This window comes from Myotis myotis, unplaced genomic scaffold, assembly GCF_014108235.1.
Source record: "Myotis myotis isolate mMyoMyo1 unplaced genomic scaffold, mMyoMyo1.p scaffold_m19_p_10, whole genome shotgun sequence".
Lineage (NCBI taxonomy): Eukaryota > Metazoa > Chordata > Mammalia > Chiroptera > Vespertilionidae > Myotis > Myotis myotis.
In genome coordinates, this window is record NW_023416314.1 from 26,359,182 (window position 1) to 26,374,950 (window position 15,769).

At 40.2% G+C, this 15,769-nt stretch overlaps 1 protein-coding gene across 4 annotated transcripts in view; it reads left to right on the forward strand.

The window, feature by feature from the left end:
* The window catches only part of NOX4 (NADPH oxidase 4), a 151,726-nt gene that overhangs the window by 24,053 nt on the left and 111,904 nt on the right, over window positions 1–15,769 (forward strand). For 3 of the 4 annotated variants that reach the window (XM_036324720.1, XM_036324721.1, XM_036324723.1), the window contains 4 exons: window positions 1,027–1,137; window positions 2,692–2,776; window positions 6,663–6,760; window positions 10,161–10,188. In XM_036324720.1, coding sequence (XP_036180613.1) covers window positions 1,027–1,137; window positions 2,692–2,776; window positions 6,663–6,760; window positions 10,161–10,188 — 322 coding nt within the window. The remainder of the gene's footprint in view (window positions 1–1,026; window positions 1,138–2,691; window positions 2,777–6,662; window positions 6,761–10,160; window positions 10,189–15,769) is intronic. The other variant, XM_036324722.1, reaches the window with a different exon arrangement.

A 15,769-nucleotide genomic window follows, 5' to 3' on the forward strand; every position in this document is an offset into this window, starting at 1 on the left:
CTGACACTACTTATTACCTGGTTTCCCCTTCAGGAATAATATTTCATATACTGACAATAAAGAATGTGTAACAGACTTGCTATTTTGCCAAGAGTTAAGTTGGAAATCTCAGGGCACGAACCATTTTAACATAAGAAAAGCATCTGAGTTGCACTTACTTCTTGGGCAATATCCTTAAAATAGTAATTTTATGCTTATTTCTGGACAAGTGTACAGATATGACCTCGTCTCTTGTTTTCAAGTGATAAACTATTCATATGAAGAATGTGGGTAGTACCAGACAATAGCAGATGACAATCTAGCAAGAATTGGATTAAAATTAGTTGCCAAAAAGTATTGCATCAATACTGAAGGGGGAACATTTTTTTTTTTTTTTTTGGAAAAGTGTGTTGTGTAATATGGTTTTGATTAGCTTTGCATGAGACACAGCTGATCTGGGGCCTCCCATAATTTTGTGTCAGGGTCAAACTCTGGAGTTGTGCTGACGATGAAACGTGAAAGATGGGTAGTTAGTAAGGTGAAGAGCTTACAGGCAGGTGGTGGTGTGGAAGGGGGCTGTGCGGAGGCTCAGAGTGTTCTAGAGAGAGAATGTCAACTTCAATTAAAAAAACCATCTTAAATATATATAGAAAACATAAACACAAAGCTTTGTTTGATGTTGTCGGTATCTTATCGATGAACAAAGGATTCAACACTGCGGCAGTGTGGAAGTGAAGAATAGACGGAGGCTCTCTAGGGCTCTGGATACCAGAACAGCATGGTGGGGCGGAACAAGAAATTGACCTTGTGCTGGAAAAATGTACTCAGGCCAGAATAACAGTAGTAGAAATGAGAGGTCTAACTTTTATGGCAGTGTAGAGCAGAAAGAAACCAGTTTCTCTTGGGGTTTTGGTGAGGGAAAAGTGGGAGGTTATTCAACACTTGGCATTTACCACAATCCTTAAAGGGAGCAGGGTGAGGTCTGCAGCCTGCTTTCAGTTTACCTGTGTCTTTGGCTGTGTTTTGACCCTGGCTTTCTTTGTTCAGCTAGGATTGTGTCTAAGCAGAGCCTCCGCATCTGTTCTAAACCTCAACTGCAGCCTCATCCTGTTACCCATGTGCCGGACACTCCTTGCTTACCTTCGAGGATCCCAGAAGGTAAGAAACATAGAATTCTAGTCACAGATTGCAGCATACCGATCCAGTGCAACAGCAGCAGGTTAGTCCTGCTTAGTTCTTGTGGTCTGATTTTCTGCTAGAGCGATTGCCTCAAACATGACAGGGAAGACCATGTCACCTGCCAAGATGATTAGTGAACTATTCCAGAAAACAGCACTAAAGACAGAGGGTCATAGACTATGCCAAGCACTTCACATATATAGCCGTGAAGCCTCACAATGATTCTGTAATCAGATATTGCAGATGCAGAAGCTGAAGCATAGAGGGTTTAGGTAATTTGAAGATCATGAGACTAATGAAAGGCAGAGCTAAGATCAGTCCTACTTCTGAGCTCTTTCCACAGTACTCTGCCTCACCGCGATCCTGTTTTTCATTTAGTTCAGTCCCCACAAACACACTCAAGCCCTGTGGTTTTTGAGCAATGCATAGAGTGAGTGTTACTGTTGGTGGCAATTTATCTCTTAAAACACATACCTGTTTTGAGCCACGTAATAGGCTTAGAAAATGTCTTGATTAAGTAGTGGTGTCATGTGTGGATATTTAGTGTTGTAAAATGAAGGATTTGAGAGAACAGAAAAGCACTTTGAAATTCTTTTGTCAAGTATCCTTGTGTGTGTGTGTGTGTGTGTGGTGTATGCTGTGCTGTGGTTATTTCTTCTCTAAGATGGTAAGGCACCACTGGATAGATACTGATATTTTAAAAGGAGTTGTTAATGTGAGGTCACTTGGCTGTCCTGTGAACTTTATATGACTGGATTTACTACAGTAAAAATTCCCAACCTTTTCATGTGATTACATTTGGAAACTCTTTGCTTTTACTGTGGCAATTTGTGGAAATAACTCTTGGTTGCCCAATTGTAAAATGCTAGGTTGTGATCTCTGTGGCTGGCCATTGGCTTGGCATGAAGAAAGAGAAGATAAATGGCTGGAGAAGACAAGTGCCCACCTAAGTCCTTCAGTATTTAATGTCTTAAAGAATTGTCCCTGAGTGTAAAACATAGTTATTCAAAGATGCTTGACATTTTATTTTTCTTAAGATCAAACAGGCATTTAAAACCATATATGGAATTGCTTTATTTAAGAAATAATCTTTCTTTATTTTTACTGCAAAAGGAAATCATATATATAGTGAAATTCAAAAATTCCAGAAATATCTGAAGTAATCAGTGAAGTTTTCTCCTAGCATTTCTCTGTCAGGACAACTGCTGATTATAATTTGGGGTAAATACCTATGTCTATGTTAACATAGAATGCTACTAATTTTAAACAATATAAGATTTTCTGTTTTATAACTCTTACCTAACAATAAATCTTGCACATTTCTTCATATCAATAAGTCTTCTCACATTCTATTTAATAGTTTGAGTGTTCCCTTGATTAGATATATCATAATTTGTCTCACTGCTTTTTAACTTGATAGGCCTCTGTCATGTTTCTAAAACACTGATATTGTAAAAATGCTGTAGTGAAAAGCTTTGTACACATATGTTATTTACTGCATCATTTTTACAGTAGTAAATGGTTGTCATGTAGGTTCCAAGCAGGAGAACCAGAAGATTGTTGGATAAAAGCAGAACATTCCATATCATCTGTGGTGTTACCATCTGTATTTTCTCAGGTGAGAAAACCAAAAGCTATTTAATATTATCTTATAATCATATGTTATAAATGGTATTTTTATTATTCTATAAATTATTTACTGTCACAAACTCGTGATTTTCTTATACAGCTTAATTTTCTCTTCCATATTTTTAAAGAGGGTTGTCTATTGGTGCTACAGAAAATACGTGTGTCTTATGCTAAGTTTGACCTTCAAGCTGGCAATGATTGTTTCCTATAGGTAAATAATTTAATTTAAAAAGATTGAAAGGAGCAAACTATAAGTTTTTAAGCTCTGAAAGTAATGATATGATAGGAGTGTAAATGCATCAAAATTGGATTGCAAAGTGTACATTCATTGAATACGATACCAGCCAAAATTATAGTTGATAAATATTTCTTTGAAAATGATACTTGCTTAGAGGAGCATATTTCAAAAGTTTGTGGAAATTCATCCTGCTCAATTCCAAGTTAAAATATAAAGTGAGAATCTTTTGATTTTTAAGAATCATTTTAAAATAAATTTTTATCCTGAGTATTTCTATAATACTTTAAAATATTTTGGAGCAGAAAGTAATAAATATATGATTTAGTGCATAGACTCTGGAGATGGATTATGTAGGTTTTATCCCCAGCTGCCTTTCTGCCTGGAGAACATGTGTATATGAAGTTCTTAGGTTAGAATTTGTTATATAGTTTACAGTCTGAGGGATTAATTATATCAGTGGCATAGCTCCTTACATTTTCATCTGGTTGTTATTTGTAGAATGGAGCTATTTTGGTGCTAGGGACCTTTGGTCTGGATAGTTATGTAAGGCCATTTTGAACCAGGAGTCTTTGGATACAGCTATTCCCAAGATATATTAAACTTTAAGCTTTTTAATTATTACCAAGCATTTTTTTACTTTCTCATTCCTGAACACCTATCTTTCCATTGGTAGTTGCCCCCTTTGGTGGTGAGAGATGGAGAGAGGCTTAGGGATGGGATTAGAACTCTGGTGCAGCCAAGTCTGGGGATGGAGTACGCATCAGGAAGAGATGAGGGCCGAGGGTGTGATAAGTGTTAGGGATGGATTAGAGCTAGGGAGGGGGATCATGAAACACTGGCACATTCATAGCTTCATTTATTCTTTGGTTCAGTTGCAGAATAACCACAACTGAGTTGGTGTAGAGTATTGCCATGAATGAGCATGTTTTCCAGGGGGTCTACATTCTGCACCTGGCTAGTGGTCTGACCTTAGCTAAATTACCTTTCTAACCTTTGTTTTCTTATCTGTAAAACAGGGATGATTCTACTTACCTCACTGTTTTATTGTTAAAATTACATGGAAAATCTATACAAAGTGCCTGGCATAGCTTTCTCCCTGCTGACTAAAATCAGAAGCTCTGAATTCTTTTGACCTAAAAGGCCTTATAAAGAAGGTGAATGTATCTCATACAGCTACCACCTAGAACAGTGATGGCGAACCTATGACATGCGTGTCAGAGGTGACACGCGAACTCATTTTTTTGGTTGATTTTTCTTTGTTAAATAGCATTTAAATATATAAAATAAATATCAAAAATATAAATCTTTGTTTTACTATGGTTGCAAATATCAAAAAATTTCTATATGTGACACGGCACCAGAATTAAGTTAGGGTTTTTCAAAATGCTGACACGCCGAGCTCAAAAGGTTCGCCATCACTGACCTAGAACTTTTACTCAGGAGAATTCAGAAAGAATGGCTATTCCTCAAAGGAAGCCGTTATGCTTTTGACAATTAAGTATGTAGTTAACATATAAATCTTTAATTTTAAATAAAAGGAATTTTTTTTTTACTATTAATTTCTGAAGTGGTGAAGCTGTAGGAGATAGTTTTGCTTAAATAATGTTTTATACCTTTGCCAAAGTTGAGTCTCACTTAAATGTTCTTTGTTTTATTTCTTTGAAACCTTGCCATTGCTTGTTAATTAATCCACTTCTAGTTCCCTGGCCACTTTTTTTGTTGTTGTTGTTAATCCTCCCTCAAGGATATTTTTCCATTTATTTTCAGAGAGAGTGGAAAGGAGGGGGAAAGACATACAGAGAGAAACATCAATATGAGAGAGAAGCATCAATTGGTTGCCTCCCACATGTGCCCCGACTGGGCTGGGGATCGAGCCTGCAACCTAGGCATGTGCCGTGACTGGAATTGAACCTGGGACCCTTCAGTCCACAGGCAAACACTTTATCCACTGAGGTAGGGCCAAACTGGCTAGGGCCCTGGTAAACTTTTTATGAGACCCTCTTCTCTTCTCTAACTTGATCACTGGCAGGAGCTTATAAATCCTTTAAATAATTTTTAGGTTATTTAGTATTCTAGTCCTCTCTCATTTTGATTGTCTTTGTGAGTAACTCAGAGCTCTTGGCCTATCTATATCTCAAACGTTAGGTTTGAGGGAATTGTAGAGTTTTGTACTTTCTAGGCCATGTCTTATTTTGAATCACCGCCTCCATGTATTTGCGTAAACTATAATGGTTTACTAAGCAATTTTGAGTCACTTATTAAGTCTCTTATTTCTGTCATTTTTTAAAACATTCATCCTCCAAGGATATGTTATTATTAATTTTTAGAGAGAGAAGAAGGGGGAGAGAGAAACATTGATGTGAGAAACATAGATTAGTTGCCTCCTGTTATGCCCCCAACACGGGGACAAACCCACAACCTACCTGCCTGCTTGAGATTCAAACCTTCAACCTTCTGGTTTACAGGATGACACTCCAACCGACTGAGCCACCAGCCAGAGCAGTGATTCTGTCATTTTATAGAGAAGTAATTTGAGGTGCTAGTATGCCAATACAATAGCCAGGAAGACAGGTTCCCAACTAAACAGCTGTTGTTCTTTATGATGTACTGTTAATTAAAGCCACATTTCACCTATAAGAAAAGGTTAGAAAGGGAGGAGGGCATTAGACTCGTCCAATACACAAGTCATTTACTCCTTCCTTGTCCAACCTCCTCAATATAATTTTCTTTTTTCCCTGGCATGCCAAAATGAATTTGCTTTCACCTCAATTTCCTAACACTTTTATATTTTGTATGAGCTCCAAGTCAGTTGAGCACTCTGTTTATTGTGCCATTGCAGACTGATTATTAAATGGCAATACTCTACTAGCTCAGTCTTGTGGTTGTTCTCCAACTGAGGGGAAGGGAAGCGGAGAGAAAGAAAGAAACATCAGTGATGAGAGAGAATCATTGATCAGCTGCCTCCTGCACTGTGGGATACTCCACACTGGGGATCCAGCCGGCAACCAGAGCACGTGCCCTGACTGGGAATCCAACCATGACCTCCTGATTCATAGGTTGACACTCAACCACTGAGCCACGCTGGCTGGGCATTACCAAACACTTTTGCTGTTGTGTTTAGGACATTATGATTTGAATTTGTAGATTGTGAAAAATGTTCACTGGTTAAAAGCCTTTCAATGAACCTATATTTTAGGTTATGTGGCAGTAAAGTGTACAAGATCTATAATAGGTTGGGAGTTAGGGGAGATGTGAAAGGTGTGAAACATCTAAAACATCCAGGAGCTGCTTGAAATCAATAAGTAAATGTCCATATTATTATATTACTTGCCTGTGTAAATGTGTGTGCATGTCATTGCAGTGGAGACTGTCCACAGTGCCATTCCAAGAACCTTGACTTACAAAGGTTCTTTTATTCTAGCCTTTGGAAATTCAGTTTCTTTACTTGATTTTTAATACTGAAACTGTCTATAATTAAGATTGCTTGTGTCTTTAAAACTCCCCCTTTAAATTTAAAATTGTATTGCTCGTGAAGCTGTCAAAGTTTGATCCTGTATTTACCTAGAGGGAAGAACTGACTCCTCTTCATTGACCTGAAAATCAGTCCCACTGACTTGTGCCTGTTGCGATTCCGTAGGTGTGCATGTGGCTGCCCACCTGGTGAATGTCCTCAGTTTCTCAGAGAACTACCGTGAGGATTTCCTTGAACTGAATGTAGCAAGATATCGAGATGAGGTGGGTGGTGTTTGTCTCCTCGTTTTTCTTCCACTCGTCATGGTCATGAGATGACTAATGAGGGTATGCCAGTTTCACAGAAAATTTGTACCTTACTGCTTCTTTCGAGTGCTCTTAACTGCAGTTGTCAACTGGAGTTTTATTCCTTTTCCATTGGAAATGTAGGTAATCACTATTTCACGGTCTCTCCTGCTGGAAATGGGAGTGGGGAGAGTGTCTGTTTTCTATGATGTGCAGTGTTCAGATGGTTGCCACCCAAGCCTGCCTGCTGCCTCCCAACAGCTTTTGTCTAATTCCTGTCATGCAGTGGAGACTGTCTACAGTGCCATTCCAGGGTAACAATCCTTCACTCAGAAACCATGCTTGGGGGAAACAGGGCAGAAAAGCAGGTGGATCATTTGAGGGTCCTGGATAATCAGGACATTATTGAGTTTTAATGATCCAGTCATTTGTTTTGTTTTTTAATCCTCGAAACAGGTGACCTTGAGCTGAATTCTGTAGCAGGCAATGCCTGTCTGAGGTGTGCCTTTCTCCACGTGCAGCTGCCCATGAAATGAAATCATGTGTGGGAGGGGCCAGGCCAGAGCCTGATGAGCAGCATATGCACAGCCCTGGTTGGATCCTGTTGCTCAGTACTTTCTGTCCTCGGGCAGCCCTTGCTTCATGCCAAGACGGCATTAAAACCCCACTGCTCTGTTTTCCATTTGATCAGAACCCTGCCTGTTCTGCTAAGGCTGGTAGTGACCTAATGAGTTATTATTCCCCATCTCCTCTCACTCTCTGTTTACTCTACCACATATCACCAGTTTTAGCTAGATTAATACCACTCATATGTTTGACCTCCCTCCCAAAGCAAAACAAAAAAAATAACAACAAACATAGAAACAAATCTCAAAACCCAAATCGCAAGCAGCCTTTGATAAATCCTTTGACTATAATAGTGTTTTTGAAGCCACCAGTATGATTTAATTGATCTGGTTTGGGGTAAGGCATTGTTATTTTTTCAAAATGTATTTTTTTTTATTGATTTTCAGAGAGGAAGAGAGAGGGAGCGAGAGATGGAAACATCAGTGATGAGTGAGAATCATTGATTGGCTGCCTCCTGCATGCCCCCGACTGGGGATCGAGCCTGGGCAGGTGCCTTGATCTCCTGGTTCATAGATTGATGGTCAACCACTGAGACACACCGGCTGGGCCGGCATTGTTATTTTTAAAGAGCTCACTGGGTGATTGTAGTGTGCGCCCGGCATTAAAAACCACTGAAAAGTCCAACTTTGTAGCAGGACAATGGAAGCTCTTTCATGTAATGATTTCAGATCAGAGCCATCGCTTCCCCATTTACCACTGCATCCATCCATCCCTTTATCCTCTGCGATTTCCTTTTTTAACTTTGCCTTCTTTTCTTCTCTCTTTTGTTTTTATAATTCATATGTCTTTAATAACTATACTGCTTGTATTACTTTAAAAATGTAATATAATTTTGTTTAATATTTCAATACCTGTAGTCGTTACATTTATTTTTTATTTTAAAAGGGATATATGCTCAGTGTAAAATAGTTTAAAACTATCAAGTATATGAAAAATAAAAGCTTCTCCTCCCAAAATAGCCACAGTTAATTATTTTATGTTTTCTCTTAAGATATTTTAAGTGGTATTTTATGATCCAGATTTCTCAGCAGTTGACTTGTTTCCATAAATATATGTAATGTGACTTGCTATATCAGAAATATATCTTATTCCTTTCTTATTAGCAGGCTATTATATCTTTTTAGCCTTTTCCTTATTCACAGATGTTTAGGTTAATTTCTAGTTTTTCTTATGATCCACTTGCCAATAAATTATTTTTTTTGGCACATTACTGCTAGGCATTTTTATAGAAGTAGCATTTGGTTTCAAAGGCATACTCATTTTTAATTTTTAATGGACATTGCCAAATTTACTTTCAAAAAGGCTTCACCAGTTGACACACTTCTACCAAGTTTATCAGACTGCTTATTTCTACACCTCACTTTAAAAAAAAACATTTTGCCAAACTGATGGATGAAAAAAGGTAACTAATTTTTTAAATTTGTATTTCTCCTTTCTTTAGTTCTTTCCTTCCATTGTCCCTTTTTATCTCCCTTTCCTCTTTTTGAAAAAATAAATATTTTTGAGCACCTTGTAGATAAAGGCAATGTGTGCTAGATAAAGATGAAAAATACACACACATTCATTGTATGCATAAACAGATATATTCTTCCATGAATTGTCTTTGAAAAGGATGGGTTTGGGCCCTTCACTGTATTGTTCTTGCTTTGTGTTTCCACTCTGCCTCCTCCAGGTCTTCAGTGACCCATCCTTGAACTTGTGATGGTTGCATATTCTTGGCCTAGTTGAATCCGCCTCATTTTGTCATCTGTGAAACCATCTCTTACTCTCACATTCCATCTTCATCCTGTGGCCATATTAATTGTTCCATCATCTGAGTTTCCATAGCTATTTATTCCACTTCATTCAGTTCATCTTCTATTTTTAGCAGTTGTTTATATATTTGGTTGCTCTATATTACTCTTTAGCCAGGTGTAGAAGTCAATTGACCTAAACTGGATGAGGAGCTATTCCTAAGCCAGTGGTCCTTACTCAGTGCCCCTGAAATTGTATCAGACAAAGGCTTCCTACTTTGTATATGCCTGGCCTGATCCCAGACTCACTGGAGGCTTAGGACAGAAATTCACAAGTTGAGCAGTATCAAGCACCATTAGGCTGAAAAAAATAAATCCATAAATTTACTGGGGATTAATCTAAGTTTCCCAGGAGATAGAAAAGCAGTTGACTAAGGTTCATTACACCATGAGATAAGTAGTTTAAATAAAACACAATAGTAATGTTTTACATTTCTGAGTAACGGGAACCTTTTTATCCTCACTACTTTTCACAATATTTAAAACATAAATTCTCAACTAGTAGTCTTTGCACTGAATTTACAGGGTACAACCCTTCCTGGATGTTTTATCACTTTTGATTCCCACTGTCTTGACACATTGTTGGTGCAGTTTGGTAATCTTGGTATTAATGTTTCCACATTAGAGCCAAAAATATTGAGTTTCAATTTGGTCAAAGAGTGGACTTCAGACCACAGCCCCTGGCTTTTAATTAGCCATCAAGATGAAAGCTTAAGCCCTCTCATTCCTCATCCTCTCATTTTTCAGATGGTTAGACTTCTCTGAGTTGAATTTGTACTTGTTATAATCTCCTTTAGCATCATGAAACCATTACAAAACTTGAGTCTTACTTCCATTAGGAGAATAGTATTCTAAATGCTTAAATCATGGATCTTTATACCCATCCCAATTCCTTGTAGAATTTGATATTACCAATGTTTTATCTTTCAGTCAAATATTTTTTCCCCCCTTTTTCTCAGGATCCTAGAAAACTTCTCTTCACAAGTGGTAAGTTTTTATTCATTGCTCTTTCTTAAGATTCAGGAAAATTTTTGAAAATAAGCATCATCAAATTGTATGGCAGTTAGATGTATGTTAAAATATAACATATAGACGTTTGCATATCAGAACAAATAGTAGGAGGAGTTCAAGCATAAAGTTGCAATGACAACAGAGGGACAAGGCGAACAGTTGTGGTTAGAATGAAGAGAAAAAGTAAGCAAATGCATTTGTTTTTCATATGTTCTCCCAATGAAAGCAATATAGTGCCACATGGTTATTGAGGACCTGTTTTGTGCACACTGCTGTGGCAAGTACTGTTGGAGATAATACATGCGGAATAGATTCCTGGCCTCAAGGTGCTGGAAAGGAACATCAAACACTCTGGGCATCATTGTAGCTTTGATAATTCAGTAATTTAGTAGGATATTTTACAGTCTTCAAATCCATAAAACAGGAGAAACAGTCATTAAAGTCAGTTATTTTTCTTATAATGTATCCCCTTTTTATTTGTAATTTACTTTTTCTTCTCAAGCATATTGTCCATGAAATCTCAGTCTAGACTGTTAATTTGTTATTCAAAGCACATGTGAATATCCAAAAATTTTGCTCTGATGTTAGTAAAATTCATACCAAAATTTTACTCTTTTCAACTTTACATTTATACCAATGAAAGGAGAAAACTGTATTTTGGAGGATTTTTAGCACCTATTTCAGAGATTAGGACTTGTGGATAGTTGAGATGGTGTATCATTAAAGGCTTGGCTGTAACATCCTACTAAGGATCAGAGTTGTGTATGGAACTGAGGCATGGCCCTGTCAAATGCATTGTTTTTCTTTTCAATAATTTTATGATGAAAAAGAACAGTAAATCAGTTGATTTCCCCATCCATGTCACAATTATATGGATGTTTAGATTTATAAAATACTAGAGGCCCAGTGCAGGAATTCGTGCACGGGTGAGGTCTGGCCTGCCCACCCCAATGGGAGCCCATCAGGCTGGCAGGGGGTGAGGGTTGCGGGCAGTAGGCGGCTGTCCTGCCTCCAATCGTGGAGTTGGGGGCCGATCGGGGGCCAGGCCAGCCAGGGGTGGGTGGGTGATCATTGCCCAGATCAGGCTGGTTGGCTGCTGCAATGCATGTCATAGCCACTGGTCGTTCCAGTCGTTCTGGTCATTCCACCATTCCAGTTGCTGGTCTTGTATAAATATAGATATTTTGTCTCTGGCTTATGATATTTGCCCCTTGCAAAGTATTTCACCTTTTTCTTCTAGGAATGCAGTTTAGTTTTTTTTACAATTTTGTTCATTGAAACATGGTTCTTTATTTAAGTCCTAAGAATTGGATGAGAAATGGAGGGAAGAAAAAGCAGAAAAATAAAACCTTATGTATAAATCAATGTAGTTTTTGGTTCATATGGAATAATGTAAGAGAAATAAATAAAAACTTTGTTTTGATATAATTTTCTACAGCACACAGCATAGTTGAAGCCTTGGAACATTTGAAATGTTTTTAAATGTTTAGTTTACAAAGATATAAAAATGTTTTTATATGATAAAAATTTTACATTAAGACACTTAGTATAGTTAATATCCTATCTAATAAAAACATGGTAATTAGTGTACGACCACTACCCTTCCCATTGGCTAATCAGGGCAATATGCAAATTAACTGCCAGCCAAGATGGTGGCTGGCAGCCAGGCAGCTTGAAACTAACATGAGGCTTGCTTGCTTCAGTGACGGAGGACTCCAACGTTCCCCGCCTGCCGCTGCAGGCCTCTGAGCTGCAACTCTAAGCAACTATGTAACAAATATAGAAGCTAAACAAAAGCTCAGAAACCTGCTTTAGTCCGCCGGGCTTCAGCCAGCAGGATCGCAACATTGTAAGCAAAGGCCAGAAAACTACTTTCAGCAGTGGAGGCCTAAGAGCTGGAGCCAAGCCTCAAAGCTAAAGCTGGCCCAGAATAAAAAAGAAAAAAGAAAAAAAGGAGCGGTTGGGAGCTTCAGTCACCCCCAGCCTGAAAACATCCCTCAGCCCCTCACCCAGACTGGCCAGGCACCCCAGTGGGGACCCCCACCCTGAAGGTTGTGTGACCAGCTGCAAACAGCCATCATCCCCTCACCCAGGCTCGGCTGGCCAGGCACCCCAGTGGGGACCCCCACCCTGATCCAGGACACCCTTCAGGGCAAACCAGCCGGCCCCCACCCGTGCACCAGGCCTCTATTCTATATAGTAAAAGGGTAATATGCCTCCCAGCACCGGGATCAGCGGAGCCGTGAGGCCTCCCAGCACCGGGATCAGTGGAGCCGCGAGGCCTCCCGGCACCGGGATCAGCGTGACAGGGGGCAGCGCCTAAACCCCCTGATCGCCCTGCGGCTCTGTGTGTGACAGGGTGCGGGGCCACAACCTCCATATCCACCCTCCTCTGTTCATGACAGGGGAAGGCGCCCCAACCCTCTGATCAGCCCTGCTCTGTGCCTGATAGGGGGGAACTCCCCAACCCCCTGATCACCCTGAGGCTCTGTGTGTGACAGGGTGCGGCGCCCCAACCCCCCCGCCCGTGGGCCCTACTCTGTGTGTGACGGGGTAGAGCCATAACCTCCCCATCAGCCCTGCCCTGAGTGTGAGAGTGGCGGTGCCCCAACCCCCTGATCGGCCCTGCTCTGTGGGTGATAGAGGGCGGCGCCCCAACCCCCTGATTGGCCCTGCTCTGTGCATGACAGGGGGGAGCTCCCCAACCCCCTGATGGGCTCTGCTCTGTGCGTGACAGGGTACGGAGCCCCAACCCCCCTGATGGGCCCTGCTCTGTGCATGACAGGGGGTGGCGCCGCAACCTCCCCATCAACCCTGCCTTGAGTGTGACAGGGGACGGTTCCCCAACCCCCCAGTCGGCCCTATCCTGAGCGTGACTGAGGTTGGCATCACAACCTCCAGATCGCCCTGCTCTGTGCATGACGGGGGGCGGTGCCCCAACTCCCCAGTCGGCCCTGCTCTGAGCCCAACCAGGGGCTGCACCTAGGGATTGGGCCTGCCCTCTGCCACCTGGGAGCAGGCCTAAGCCAGCAGGTCGTTATCTCTCGAGGGGTCCCAAACTGCGAGAGGGCACAGGCCGGGCTGAGGGACCCCCCTCCCCACCCCCCGAGTGCACAAATTTTTGTGCACCGGGCCTCTAGTCTATAATAAAAGGCCAGTGGCCATAATGCTGAAACACCAGAAAGACCAACGACTGGTCACCAGGAGGTGCATGGAGCACTTCTTGGTCCCTCCCCCAGCCCGCGAGGGCTTGAGGTGGCGAGGTGGGGCTCACAGCTCGCATGGCGCAGTGTCTTGCAGTGGCGAGCTACTTGCACATGGCAGGTCTGGGGTCCTGCCAAAGCGGTGGCTCTGGGTCTTGTGCGATTTCGCACTGAGCCTCTAGTGTCAATATCAGTGATGGCAAACCTTTTGAGCTCGGCATGTCAGCATTTTGAAAAACCCTAACTTAACTCTGGTGCGTGTCACCTATAGAAATTTTTTGATACTTGCAACCATAGTAAAACAAAGACTTATATTTTTGATATTTATTTTATATATTTAAATGCCATTTAACAAAGAAAAATCAACCAAAAAAATGAGTTCGCCTCTCACCTCTGACACACGTGTCATAGGTTCGCCATCACTGGTCTATATAAACAGGTGATCTTTCCACTTTGCATGAAACCCCATCACCTCTGCTCTTTCCCAGAGATTTTCATGACTGATGTTGGATTAAGTAGAGACAATGCTTAAAAACACAAATTTCCTGGCTCTATCCTAGAGAGCCTGTTGGGCTGGGATCTGGCAATGTGCTTTATTAATCTTCCTATTGACCTTGGGAGCTTCTGTTTTACCCTTATGGAGCATCTCGACAGACCTCTGGAGCATAACTTCTCACTATCACCTATATTTGCCTACTCTCTTAGCTTACTGTCTTTATTACCTGGTTAACCCCTACTCAACCTTTAAGTCTCAGCTGCCTTGCACAAATTCCTCCTGCATTCCACTAGGCAGAGCTGGTCTCTTCTTGATCTGTGTTTCTAAAGATACATAGTAAAAATACTATGTTATCAAATCATTTATTTCCTTACATATGACTGTCTTTTCCACTTGAACATGAACTTTTCCAGGGTGGGACAGTGCTGTCCCAAGGACATGCAAGGACCCGGGCAAATATTTTTGTGGAGTTTCTGTTAGTGCAAACCACATGCAACACCCAAAATCAGCATGTTAGCATCATTTGGTGTCTCAGTCCACATCATTTAATGAAAGCAAGCCATCCACTTCCCAGGGGTTCAGCTTGGAAAGAGGGGTGGAACCCCTCTAAGCATGAGGCTAGAGCTCCTTTGGCATCTGAATGACCCCACTGAATAGTAGCAGGTGAGAGAACAAGGCAGAATCTAAGGATAGTAATGGGATAAGTGACATTGCTTTCTACAAATAGGCTTCATCTAGTTTTGTTTTACTAATACATCTCTGTCTAAAACTGTTTTATAGCTATTTTTGAATTTTGTCAGGCATAGTGCCTAGAAAATATTTAGTTCCCGATGAAGAACTGCATACATGCTTTCAGCTGTTCTAGTGATAAAGAATATTTTTGTATTGATTGACATGTTTCTTGGATTTTAATTTGTTTAATGTTACATAGTCTTTTCTCTCTCTGTCTTTAAAAATTTTCAGTGTAACCTAGGTCTGAGAAATTAAGATTATCTTATAGAAAATAAAGGCAGTGCAAGTGACACAAAATATGGTATAGTTAGACTCACTAAATTAAAAAATGTTTAAAATATTGCAATTAAGAATTTAAGAAATAAAATAAATTTAAAAGATTGGATTACTCATTCACTCAAAAATACTTAATACCTATCACCAAATTTGGTAAATGCAAAATATCTAATTTCTATTAGAAAAACCCTCATAAACATACAATTTTGGTTCCAGTTATGGTTCTGGTTGGAAAGAATAGGACATTAAATACAAGATAGTATATTTCTGACCATATCTGTGTATGAATGAAAATGATCTCTTAGTTTCTTCTAGAAATGGCAGTACAGTGAAATAATTCATTTAAAGGCTATGAATTAATGGATCTTATATGTATAGATAAAAAGCACTAAAAATAAAATTCATGCATGTCTTTTTCTAAGGAAACAAGTATAGGTTTTGCTTCATAACTTGAAGGACTTAGAGAGTTCACACTGTACTTCACTTTGGCAAGTAACTTTGCCCAGTGAAGTTAGACTAACCCAATAATTTCCAACCTGTGCTTCCTGACTCTTGGACTACGTGTAGGAATAGAAGCTAATATTCTCAGATTTAGCTAAGCCGTCGTTTCAGGCTAGGTTACGGTAACCTTTGATGTACCTCACAAACACATAAAGCTTAGCTCTCCGTTAGCACATAATGGCCTACTTGCAATTACCTGTGTGTCTCGTCTCCCAGACTAGAATGAAATCTCTTGTAGAGCAGGATTCATTTTTTTCCCTGGTACACTATAGATGCCCAGAAAATATTCACTGAAAGAATGAAAGCCACTTGTTTAACTCTACTATTGGATGGATAGGCCTTCTCTACA